Source organism: Geotrypetes seraphini, chromosome 4, assembly GCF_902459505.1.
Source record: "Geotrypetes seraphini chromosome 4, aGeoSer1.1, whole genome shotgun sequence".
Classification (NCBI taxonomy): domain Eukaryota; kingdom Metazoa; phylum Chordata; class Amphibia; order Gymnophiona; family Dermophiidae; genus Geotrypetes; species Geotrypetes seraphini.
Window position 1 is genome coordinate 280,298,590 of NC_047087.1, and position 12,816 is coordinate 280,311,405.

The window sequence follows — 12,816 nt, forward strand, 5'->3', positions numbered from 1 at the left end:
TATATTGTTCAATCAAGTCCTCATATTATATCCATTTTTATCAGGAAATATAAACAATATAATATATTTTGCATTTTGGGGGGTAATTTGTCCCACTTAGCAGCTGTTCCCATTATCTTACTTCCTACAATCAGGTACAGAGAACATGAGTGTTTAAATAAGGGGTGGTTTAAGTAAAACTTTTGTACTCATGAATGCAGTTGATTATTTTTCTGATACAACAGAAAATGAATGAAAGTAGGCATCAGCAATAGGAAATGGTGAGTTTTTTCTTTTATGTGTTTATGATATTTAGGGATGCTTTTATAGTTGAACCCTTCTTGGCGAAAATCCAGGAAAAGAGCAGAACAGACGAACAAAGGTGGTGATTTTCTTGTAGCTTGTATTTAGGGATTTGGTATCCAAGAACTACCATTTGATTGCTGTTGAATTTGCTTCATCTTAGAGTTTGTCTTAAAACCAATGCTTAATTTCTCTCCTTTTGGATTAATTTGAATGCAGATTTGGAGGAGCATTAAAATAGGACAATTTATTTCATTTCATAATAGACAATACATAATTCAAAAACATTTTAGAGTTATTTGTTGCATATAATAAGAACATTCTATAAAATATGGATGGATTTTACATAGCACATAGGAGATGCAAGAAGAAATGTGTCTATCAAAATTGTTTTATTTTACTATTAGCCCTGGAGAATTTGTAAAATGCAGATTAAATTTTATTTTTTTTAAGTTTTGTAATAGTCAAATAAAAAGATTTATTTTACCACTAAAACCGGATGTTATATTTTTAAATTCTAGTGTTATCAATAGTACAGAATAATACTATGTTAGTAGTAGTACAGGAATTGGGTTCTGAAAATGTGCTTTATATTTAGCCAATATCTGAGTGTAAGATTATTATTATGTAAGCAATCGGTGTAATGCAAGATGCTTAAGGCTCTTTCCCCAATCCCATTTGGGATCCCATTCTATATTTATGGGAAAAATCTTTGGAAATAAAGCCCAGTTAGAACCATTCACAAGCTGAAATGTTAAAAATGTAATATGATTATTTCAATTATGAATAATCATTTTACTTGAAAATGATTATTTCGGACTTAAATAAAAGTAATATATGATGATTCAACACATTTGTCTCCTTCTCTGTTCAAACAGCATCGAGACATTCAAAATAACATGCAAATAACATTGGATATTCCAAATCCAGAACCACAAGGCTCAAAAAGTTTCAAAAAGTAAATTAAAAACCAAATTTGTTATGTTTAAAAGAAAAAACCCCAAAACAAAACAAAACTAGAATACGTCTGTCTACAATAAATAGTAAAACTAAGAGTAAATGTGATAACATATAGAAATCTAAAGGTCAGAAAATAGCCCTTTGCTGACTGCATTGCATGCTTGCTTTTCTCACTTGCCTTTCTATTTATTTATTTATTTATTCATTCAATTTTCTATACCGTTCTCCCAGGGGAGCTCAGAACGGTTTTACACAAATTTATTCAGGTACTCAAGCAATTCTACAAGTTTAAAAGTTGATTCCTAGTTTTCAGAGGTTGTGACAGCTTTATGCTGGATTGTCATAAGAATTATCTAAAGGTGATGTATGTGAACATCCGAGACAAGAAAACCTCATCTTTAAATGTCAGATAGTTCCTAGAGTTTTGTACTAGTATTTAGAAGTGATTGTTTTTGGGTTGGCAAAAATTTCTCTCACCGTTTTCTAATATCAATAAAAAGACACAGAATCATGGGGGTGAAAACCCCCCCGACGTAGTTCTTATTTGTAATATTAAAAAGTGTCATTTCTGAGCATGCTGACTTATTTGCCAATTAGTAATTGATATATGTAATCATAATTTATTAGAAAAGCGTGCTTCATTGAATAGTCTTCAATGCCCTTCTGTGTTTCTTGGCACTGACATCACAAATGAACTGATATTAATGTAAAATATTATCTTAAAATACTACTTTTCATGCAATTGTTTCTTAATTTAAAGGGTTAAGACTGGCTGTACCTTTAAGATATTTTTTTAAAAAATGTCTGCAGCAGGCCGAATCCCTTAAAGGGGTGGTGCTGGTTAGCCGGGACTCATGGCAAGAGTCGATGAAAAGGCTGACTTGGGGGCGTGTTTCTTTCCATCAGCACCAAAACATTGCAAAAAAAAAAAAAAAAAAAGAGCAGACGCACTTTTTAGATAAGAGTAATTAACAGCAAGACGCCCTAAAGAAAAGTCTCATAGAGATTTAACTAAGCTGTTAAACTTTTCATCAGGATGCCCTATCAAATCACGTTTCCTCTTGGTTTTGCGGTTCTGATTGCTTCTTTGTTCGTTTTTATGGTGCAACTCTCACTTTCTGTTCAAGCTGGAGCCAGGAGATCCGTTGTCGTAGACAAACCTCCAGCAGCGAAGGGAAGAACGTTAATTCTTCTTGATGTGAACACTAAAAATCCCATCAGAACAGTCAGTGAAAACTTTCTTTCCCTTCAGCTGGATCCTTCTATCATACATGATGGCTGGCTCGATTTTTTAAGGTAAGCCAGTAATTTAACATTTTTCTGTATCTCTCATCCCCACCCCAACAATATACACACAAAGGAAAAAGTCCTGAAAAGGGAAAGCAGTATGGATTTTACTCTGAATGCGTTCTTAGAGAAGTGGTTTGCTCGGATGTCAAAAAGCAATTGTTTTGCTTTTTATTTTATTTCAAGATGCGTTTTCGGAAATTCCAGAGCTCCTTTCAAAAACGTACCATTTACCTAAAAATGCTTTATAAATTATCTGAGGATCAGTTTATTATTTTAACTGAAAATTACAACTAGTATACATCATTGAGCGTAACTGACTGGCAGCGAAGGAATGGTTTTATCCACTTTGGAATTCCTGCTGTCTTCTGTTTTTGTTTTTGTGTGTTTTTTTAAATAGGATTTTAGGCTCAACAGGAATGTGATCATTTTGGCTAAATCCTGGATAAAATGCTATCTTACATGGATTCTTAAAGCATGCTGTTAACTTTTGTCGCTGTTAGCCTGGACTGGATGGAAAAGGATTTATGCAACTTTTGGATACTGAGTGGTTAAAACTGTAAAATATGAAACTCAGCTGAGGAATAGCCAAATGGATATGTTTAGCAATTCTTATAAACTGTAGTAATGTTTATGAAAACCCTTCTAGTTTAATAATGTTTAAAAGCTAAAAACATATTTTCAAGGAGCTGCCATTCAGCACATGTTGATAAAGTGGGTAAATGTGTGGGTGGGTGTGAGCTTGTAAAAATGCACCCAAACGCTTATCCCCAGGCAGTGGTAGGTGCGCGTGCGCATCCTACCCCTTAGATTGTAAATATATATGTATTCACACTTCCATCTGTTAATGTGTGATTAATACAGTTTCATAAATTCAATTGAAGTAATAACATGAAAACTGCAGTAGAGCAAGCTACTAGCACAAATCAGAGGCTGGTTCATTAATATTTTGTTTGACCTACTTGAAAAAATTTTTTTAAATTGTAGCATTTTTGAATTATATTCACTAAACTATAGGCTACGAAAATGGACATACTACTACTATTAATTATTTCTATAGTGCTACCAGACATATGCAGCGCTGTACAGAGCTGGCTTTGTTTTTAGAGTTCTGATCTTAATAATGCTTTGTGTTATTATACACATGTCATAAAACAGGCATTATAATATGATTTCAGGAAATAAAAGTAAATATTGTTTTATTTCTGGGTTTGGGTTAGTTTGAACTGATTTTCATTTGTGTTTGAATTTGAAAATGGTAGGCATTTACTTGAAGTTGTAATTTTTTTTCCCCCCATTTATCCATTTCCTAGAGCATAGAGTGTGGGGGCATCCATGTGTGTGTGTGTGTGTGTGTTTGTATAGATAGATAAATACATGAGACAGCTGTATTGTATATACAGTACTGTGAAGCAAAAAAAAAAAAAATAATAATCCCAGTTTGTCATTCTGAAATACCATCTGAGTCTCTTAAACTCTGACTGATCCTTTTTTAATTCCACAAGTATTTGAATTAACTGTATTAGCAGCATATTAAAGCTTAATCCAAGCTATTATTGTTACTCTATATTTATTTTGAATGACTATGAGGGTTGGTTTGTGGTTTGTTTTTTTGTTTTTTTTGGGGGGGGGGCTCATTTATTTAAACTTAGTTTGGTGATCTAGTCAGACTATTCCCCTATTCACTGTCAAAGAAGAAAGTGAATCTCTAAAGTGTACCAGAATATGTTATAAATGTGTTTCTTCTGTCACTTTCATTTACTAATATTAATAGCTATAAATCTTTTTAAAACTAGGTTACCAATGCTATGCAAGAGAAGGTCTGTACTTTTAATGAATGTATCAAAAATTTTGAAAGCCACAATAAAATGTGATACGTATGAATCAAAATGCAGACAATATGACTTTTCCAAATGTACTTTTCTTAAAAATAGTTTTCATTTTAACAATATGGTGAAAATTAAATGAAAATGCTCTATTGCAAAGAAATATATCAACTTTGTAGATAACAAAAAGCTTCTAACAAGAAGCAATTACATACAATATAGCCTATATAACAACTACATTAAAAATCAGCCTTTGGAAGGGGAATTTTGGATTTAGCTTACACATTTCCAGTTGTAGCTCAAGATAAATTACATTCAGATACAGTAGGTACTTTCCTGTTTCGAGGGGGCTCACAATCTAAGCTTGTACCTGAGGCAATAAAGGGTTAAGTGACTTGCCCACTGTGAGAAGGAGTGAACATAAGCAATGCCTCCGCTGGGTGAGACCTGAGGTCCATCGTGCCCAGCAGTCCGCTCACGCGACTGCCCAACAGGTCCAGGACCTGTGCAGTAATCCTCTATCTATACCCCTCTATCCCCTTTTCCAGCAGGAAATTGTCCATTCCTTTCTTAAACCCCCAGTACCGTACTCTGCTGCTCTAACCATTACATTACATTTATTGACTTCTATTCTGCCTTAACCTTTCAGTTCTAGGTAGATTACAATAAGAAATATCTGACCATTTCCAAAGAATTACATTTTCAATCTAGTACAGGGCGGTCATTGGGTTAACATAGCTTGACATATTTCCTAAATAACATGGTTTTTATTTCCTTTCGGAAGAGTCTCCATCCAGACTTGCTGCATGGAAGGTTAGCAGGCCTTCTAGCAATTTTTGTCTCTTCGCTCTCATAATTGGAGGGTAGGTAAAGGGGTTCAGGTCTCTCCTTGGTCTAATGACCAATCAAACTCAAATTATCAATCAAGCAATTATGTGCTTCCACATCAACTGTATCTAACAAAAAGAAAAAAAACCTTAGCTATGGAGAAATATTTCCTGAGATCTTCCAAACCTCAAAGTTATTTCTTCAGAAGGTTACTTCTCCACCCTTTCTTAGATGTCTGGAAAAAATAAGTTGATGGAAAAGTAATAATTTATTCTGTGACTCTGGACATTTTAGAGCTTTTTTTTTTTCCCCTAAGGTGTTCTAATGGATAATGTATATGCTAATGAATTAGTGTGTGTTAAGTGCTATACAGCCCATAGGTAAACAGTACAATTGGCTGCACAGCATATACCCCCTCTTTTACTAAAGCCAGCTGCACAGGCTAGCCTGGTAAATGCTCTAATGCCTATAGAAACTGAATGGAGCATTTGCCATGTGGCACTCGGCTGCCCAACTTTGTCAAAGGGGGTCACAGTGCATGCTAATTGTTAGCACATATTATTAAAAAGATTCCTTAATGTCTATTCCTAAGTACAATAATATGTTATTTTGTATCTTATATAATCAATAAGGGCCGGATTCTACAAATAAAACCAATATTGGTGGTCACCTAAAAACACGGTGCTTTTGTAGAATTGTAGCTCAAACACAGGTGCCAGAAATGTAAGCCAGGATTTTCGAGGCCTACATTTCTGGCACCTATGTTTGATGTGAATCGCATCTACAGAAATGCCTAAGGATGTCTAAGATTGTTTAGGCATTCTAAGGCACCCCCATAAAAGCAATCTAGGCACCAGTTGTGCCTAATTTTTGTTCTTAAATGATTTTTAAATAGCTTTGTCACTTAAGTTAGGTGCCTACGGGTGCCTAACTTAAGGTGCCGTTTATAGAACATGTGCCTAAATGCATTAAATATATATGATATCTGATGCTTATATTGTTGAATAATTTAATGGAGTTAAATGAACACTGTTGCTACAGATTTATTCAGATACCATTCTGTAAACATTACTTTTGGCATTTTAGAATAGACTGGTTTTTGATTTCAATATGCGGGGCTGCTGAAAAGTTCTTAGCCCAACCAAGAAAAGAAAGATGTGGAGCCATGAAATTTACAAATTATTACACATTTTTCTTGACGCTTTTCAAATGTGGAATAACTTGTAAGTTTCATGGCTCCACATCTTTCTCTTCTTGGTTGGGCTGAGAACTTTTCAGCGGCTCTGCATAAGTCTGAAATCACATTAGTAAATCTGTACACATTGCAAACTTCTTTTTGCTAGTTATATGAGATCATTAACATTTTTTTTCTGAGATATACTGCATTTTAAAGTATTTATTAATAACTCCATATTTCTGTTTCTAGTTCCAAACGGCTAGTAACTTTGGCTAGAGGGTTGGCTCCTGCCTTTCTCAGATTTGGAGGAAAGAGGACAGATTTCTTGCAGTTTCAGAATTTGAAAAATCTAGCTAAAAGCCGAGGAGGACCTGGCCCTGATTACTATCTAAAAAATTATGAGGACGGTAAGAAACTATTTAATATTAGTTTGTTGTTAACTCATCAGAAATGTACTGTATATGAGGGGGTGCTGAAAAGTTCTCAGACCAACCAACCAACTTCCTAAATTTATTTATTTAATTAATTTTCTATTCCTTTGTCCCCATAGAGCTCAGAACGGGTTACAGGTTAAACATACGTGGTATACAGTTAACAGGTTACAATTTGCCATAATTTCAGTACAAGTTTACATTACAAGTTATTATTCTAACTTAACATATACTAGGGTCTAATACTAATATGTGACCCCCAAAGACTTCATCTCACAATGGTGCAATATAAACACAACTACCCTAGATGAGCTAGCCCCAATACAAACAAAAACCAGAATCAGCAGATGATCAGACAAATGGTTCGACAACTAACTACTCCTACTCAAAAGACAATGCAGACGACTAGAAATAAAATGGAGAAAAAGCAACCAAGAACATACAAAAGCAGCATGGAAAAAACTAAACCAACAATACAAGCTAAAACTAAAAGAAAAAAGAAAGACATACCACATAAACCACATAGGCATAGAAACCCAGGCACAAAAAAACTATTCCAACTACTAAAAGAACTCACAGATGACAACCCAAAAATGACAACCCTCCCCTTTCAACCACCCTTTTAGCTGAATACTTTAAAAACAAAATTACAACTGCCAGGACAAACTTCGCAGGAACCCCAACCCACCTAGAAGAAATCACAATGCCCCTCATAGAAAAAGAATCAGCTGCAGCAGAAAGAACCTGGTCCCATTCTCCACAATACAATGGTTCGACCTTAACAAACTCTTTAAAAAATACAGCCACGCAGCTTACGCCCTCAAACAATGCCCTCCATACCTGTTAAAAATTCCAGCCTAAAATTCCACACAATCCTCATGCAATGGATACAAACCATGCTCACAGATGGCCTTTTCCCACAAGACCTCTCCAAAATTATCGTCACCCCGATCTTAAAAGACCCATAAGGAGCAACAGATCCATAGCCTCAATTCTACTATATGTCAAGCTAATGGAAGGCCTCATAGCTAAACTCCTCACCAACTACCTAGAAAACCACAACTTACTCCACCCTACACAGTCTGGATTCAGAACCAACTTCAGCACTGAGACACTACTACGCTCCCTTCTGGACACGGCTAGACAACACCTTAGCACAGGCAAAAAAATGCTGATTATACAACTAGATCTCACCGCAGCATTTGACCTGGTAGACCATGACATCCTGCTACAAATACTAGATACAATAGGAATCACAGGCAAAATACACACATGGTTTCAAGGATTCCTACAATCCAGGACCTACGGAGTAAAGACAAACAAAGAAAAATCAGAACTATGGTCCAACCCCTTTGGCGTACCCCAAGGCTCGCCATTATTCCCAACAATCTTCAATCTCTATATTGCATCCCTCGGCACCTGCCTAGACAAAATAGGCTTAACCTCCTGTAGCTATGCAGATGAAATCACCATTCTCCTTCCTTCTGATCGGCCAACGCCCACCATGACAGACACACTACACAGAACTCTAGAAACAGTGGCAACATGGATGAAAGACTACAAACTAAAAATGAAACCCAGACAAACCAAAATTCATACTTCTCAAAAATTAAAAATAAAACCCCAACCATAACAAACCTAGTAATAAACTCAATCACATACCCCATTCAACCCACTCTAAAACTTCTGGGAATGATGATAGACAGATGCTGCACCATATAACCACAAATCAACAAAACAATACAGAAATCATTCGTGGTCATGAGAAACCTAAGACAAGTTCGAAAATTCTTCGACAGAAAACAATTTCAGCTTATGGTCCAGTCCCTAGTCCTAGGTCTCCTAGATTACTGCAAAATCCTCTATCTCCCCTGCCCTGCAACAATGATAAAACAACTACAAACAGTACAAAACACAACCTTGAGACTAATCTATTCGCTAAGAAAACACAACCACATCACCGAGGCATACCTCGACTCACATTGGCTCCCAATTCAAGCATTAATACTATTCAAATTCTACTGTCTACTATTTAAATCCGTAAATGGAGACAGCCCAGCCTACTTGAACAACTGCCTAATCCAAACTACCACAACCAGACACAGGAGAACCCAGACACTATTCACATACCCTCCAATCAGAGACATCAAACAGAAAAAGCTACGATGGCCTTCTAGCTACACAGGCAGCAAAACCAGACTACCAACTCTCCAATCTACTAATTGCGACCCCAGACTACAAAACTTTCAGAAAAGAAATAAAAACCCTTCTATTCAAGAAATCCATGAAGACTAATTAACACCATATGAAACATTTCAATCCTCTGAAGCAACCAGCTCTACTCTGTAACACCTCTGGACATGTCCAGAAATCCTCTTCTGTAATCCGCCTTGAACCGTAAGGTAATGGTGGAATAAAAATCACTAATGCAATGTAATATACAGTTTACTGTTACAATTTGCCATAGTTATCCTTACAGTGCAAGTTTTCCAGTATAAGTTTTATCCTAATTGACACACAGACAGTTTACAGGTTGGATTTTACAATATAAGTTTCCAGTATACAATGCAAGATTTTATAATATAAGTTTTCTTACGTGACACATACCGGGTTCTGCTACCAATATTCATTTCTTTGTGATCCATCAGTCAAGGGCAGGGGTTAGGTGAAGAGGTATGTTTTTATTGCTTTCCTAAAGTTGAGGAGTCCTTCAAGTGATCTGATCTGTGGGGGCAGTCGATTCCAGTGGCTCGGCATGAAGTGGGAGTAGGAATGTTGTTTGGCCATTTGAAGTTGAAGGGCACAACCAGGGGCGTTTTGAGGTGTATTTCATCCTGGGAGCAGAAGGACATATGGAGGAAGCTTAGCCATCACATAGCCCAGATCCATGTTATGCAAGGATTTGAATGCTAGCATCAGGCTCTCGAAGACATGGCATTTGGCTACAGGCAGCCAGACAGCTGACGCTAGAGCCTGGGAGACAGGGTCGTGGGCACAGAGGTTTTTTAGAAGCCTGATTGCTGCATTTTGAACACACTGAAGACGTTGTATGTTCTTTGCCATGAGACTGTTGAATAGCGCATTGCAGTAATCCATGTGGGATAGTACTAAAGCATAGAGTAGTTGGGCGAAGTCGAACTCTGAAAAGTAGTTCCTTATTCTAAATTCTGAACATTATTTTGCCACTGTAGCTGAAAAGAGTGTTATCTTATTTCATTAAGTGCCAATTTTCAGAAACATAATTCTATGTTTTTGACATTGTTTCAGATCATTGATTGAACCATATCCACGTCATTTTATTTTTGGTTGGGCTGAGAACTTTTCAGCACCACACCTAGAGACTGAACAGCTTTTGCTTCATAAATCTACAGATTTAAAAAATGGTTTGAAATATTTACTGTCACTATTTAGAAACATAGAAACATGATGGTAGATAAAGGTCAAATGGCCCATCTAGTCTGCCTATCCAAAATAACCATTATCTCTTTCTCTCTCTGAGAGATCCCACGTGCCTATCCCAGGCCCTCATGAATTCAGACACTGTCTCTGTTTCCACCACCTCTTCTGGGAGACTGTTCCATGCATCTACCACCCTTTCCTTAAAAAAGTATTTCCTCAGATTACTCCGGAGCCTATCATCTTTTAACTTCATCCTATGCCCTCTCATTGCAGAGTTTCCTTTCAAATGAAAGAGACTTGACTCATGCACATTTATATTATGTAGGTATTTAAACGACTCTATCATATCTCCCCTCTCCCGCCTTTCCTCCGAAGTATACAGATTGAGATCTTTAAGTCTGTCCCCATATGCCTTATCATGAAGACCACATACCATTTTAGTAGCCTTCCACTGGACTGACTCCATCCTTTTAATATCTTTTTGAAGGTGTGGCCTCCAGAATTGTACACAATATTCTAAATGAGGTCTCACCAGAGTCTTATACAGAGGCATCAATACCTCCTTTTTCCTACTGGCCATACCTCTCCCTATGCAATCTAGCATCCTTCTAGCTTTCGCCGTCACCTTTTCAACCTGTTTGGCCACCTTAAGATCATCACCTACAATCACACCCAAGTCTCGCTCTTCCATCGTGCACATAAGTTCTTCACCCTCAAGTTTCAAGTTTATTAAAATTTTGATTAATCGCTTAATCTTACTTCAAAGCGATGAACATACTTAAAAAAACAATTAAACTTACAATATATTAAAAAGTAATACATTTAAACATAAACATTAAAATAAACTAGACTGTATACAAACTTAACAAAACAAAAACAAAGAGGTAAAGGGGATTTGAACTACAAATTATTATAGAAAAGGAGGTCAGGTAAAAACACAGGGTTGGGAATTTAAAATGAATGGTCAAATACAACATTATTAACCAGGGGTGTCAAACTCTGGCTTGTGGGCCAAATTTGGCCCGCAGGGTAATTAAATTTGGCCCGCGAATGAATACCCTAATTTGGCCCGCGTTGGCCCGTGAGAGAATACCCTGCTGCTTGCTCTCTTTGCTTAGCAGTGTCGGAGGGAAGCAACCACCAGCTATGGGGTCAGAAACAGGAAAGAAAGGACCGGCCACGAGAAAGCGAGGAGAAGCACACAAGAGGGCGAGGGGGAAGGGGATGGTGAAATGGAGGCTCCGGGCTCAGGAAGAGCACCGCCTGCAGCTATACCTGTGGAGATGCAGTTAAGAACATAAGAACATAAGCAGTGCCTCCGCTGGGTCAGACCAGAGGTCCATCGTGCCCAGCAGTCCGCACACGCGGTGGCCCAACAGGTCCAGGAACTGGACTGTAATCCTCTATCTATAACTCTCTATCCCCTTTTCCAACAGGAAATTGTCCAATCCGTTCTTGAACCCCAGTACCGTACTCTGCCCTATTACGTCCTCTGGAAGCGCATTCCAGGTGTCCACCACACGTTGGGTAAAGAAGAATTTCCTAGCATTCGTTCTGAATCTGTCCCCTTTCAACTTTTCCGAGTGCCCTCTTGTTCTTTTATTATTCGAAAGTTTGAAGAATCTGTCCCTCTCTACTCTCTCTATGCCTTTCATGAGCTTGTAAGTCTCTATCATATCCCCTCTAAGTCTCCTCTTCTCCAGGGAAAAGAGTCCCAGTTTTTCTAATCTCTCAGCGTATGAAAGGTTTTCTATCCCTTTTATCAGACGTGTCGCTCTTCTCTGAACCCTCTCGAGTAACGCCATATCTTTCTTAAGATACGGCGACCAATATTGGACGCAGTACTCCAGATGAGGACGTTATCGTGTGATAGCTAAGAGGTGAATTTGCCTCTCACTTCATCCTCAGATTCCAATACCGTCAGGGGCTGTTTGTCAATACCTCCGGGCCTTCTAAAGTGGCAACAGCAACGGCGGTGTCTGGCAGGCAGAGGCAACACTCTGAACAGGCTTCTCCTGGCCTGCCCCGCTGGGGCATTTTTTCTGCTACGTTACTGATGACGTAGGAAGAGGGAAGCACTGGCGGTCCGGCTGTTCATGCTGCTGCTGCTGCTTTAGGAGGCCTGAAATTTGATATCTCATTGGGGGGGGGGTGTCAATCAGGAAGTGCTGAACAGGGGGATAGGAGGGAGGGAAGGATGGAAAGCTGCTGCACAGGGGGATAGGAGGGAGGGAGGGACGGAAAGCTGCTGCACAGGTGGATGAGAGAGAGGGATGGATGGAAGGCTGCTGCACATGGGGAGGGGAGGGAGGGATGGAAAGCTGCTACACACTGAGAGATAGAGAGGAGAAAGGAAGAATTTATGAACATGGGGTGGAGGAAATGAAGGGAGAGATGCAACAAAGAGGTAGAAAGGGGTGAGGGAGAAATCTTGCATTTGGTGGAGGGGAGGGAGACATGCATGGAGAAGAGAGAGAAATGTTGGACATAGGGTGGAAGGCAGGGAGAGATACATGGGGAGAAAGAATTGCTGCATATGATAAAGGAGGGGAGGAAGGAAAAGATGCTACATGGAAGAGAATAGAGAGGTTTGGCCCAGGGCACAAGGCAGAAAGAGAGAGACAAT

The 12,816-nt window shown here is 38.2% G+C and overlaps 1 protein-coding gene across 1 annotated transcript in view; it reads left to right on the forward strand.

The window, feature by feature from the left end:
* Window positions 1–2,210: 2,210 nt before the first annotated feature.
* The window catches only part of HPSE2 (heparanase 2 (inactive)), a 541,826-nt gene continuing 531,220 nt past the window's right edge, over window positions 2,211–12,816 (forward strand). Inside the window, exons 1-2 of the mRNA XM_033941874.1 lie at window positions 2,211–2,538; window positions 6,610–6,767. Coding sequence (XP_033797765.1) covers window positions 2,279–2,538; window positions 6,610–6,767 — 418 coding nt within the window. The 5' untranslated portion in view covers window positions 2,211–2,278. The remainder of the gene's footprint in view (window positions 2,539–6,609; window positions 6,768–12,816) is intronic.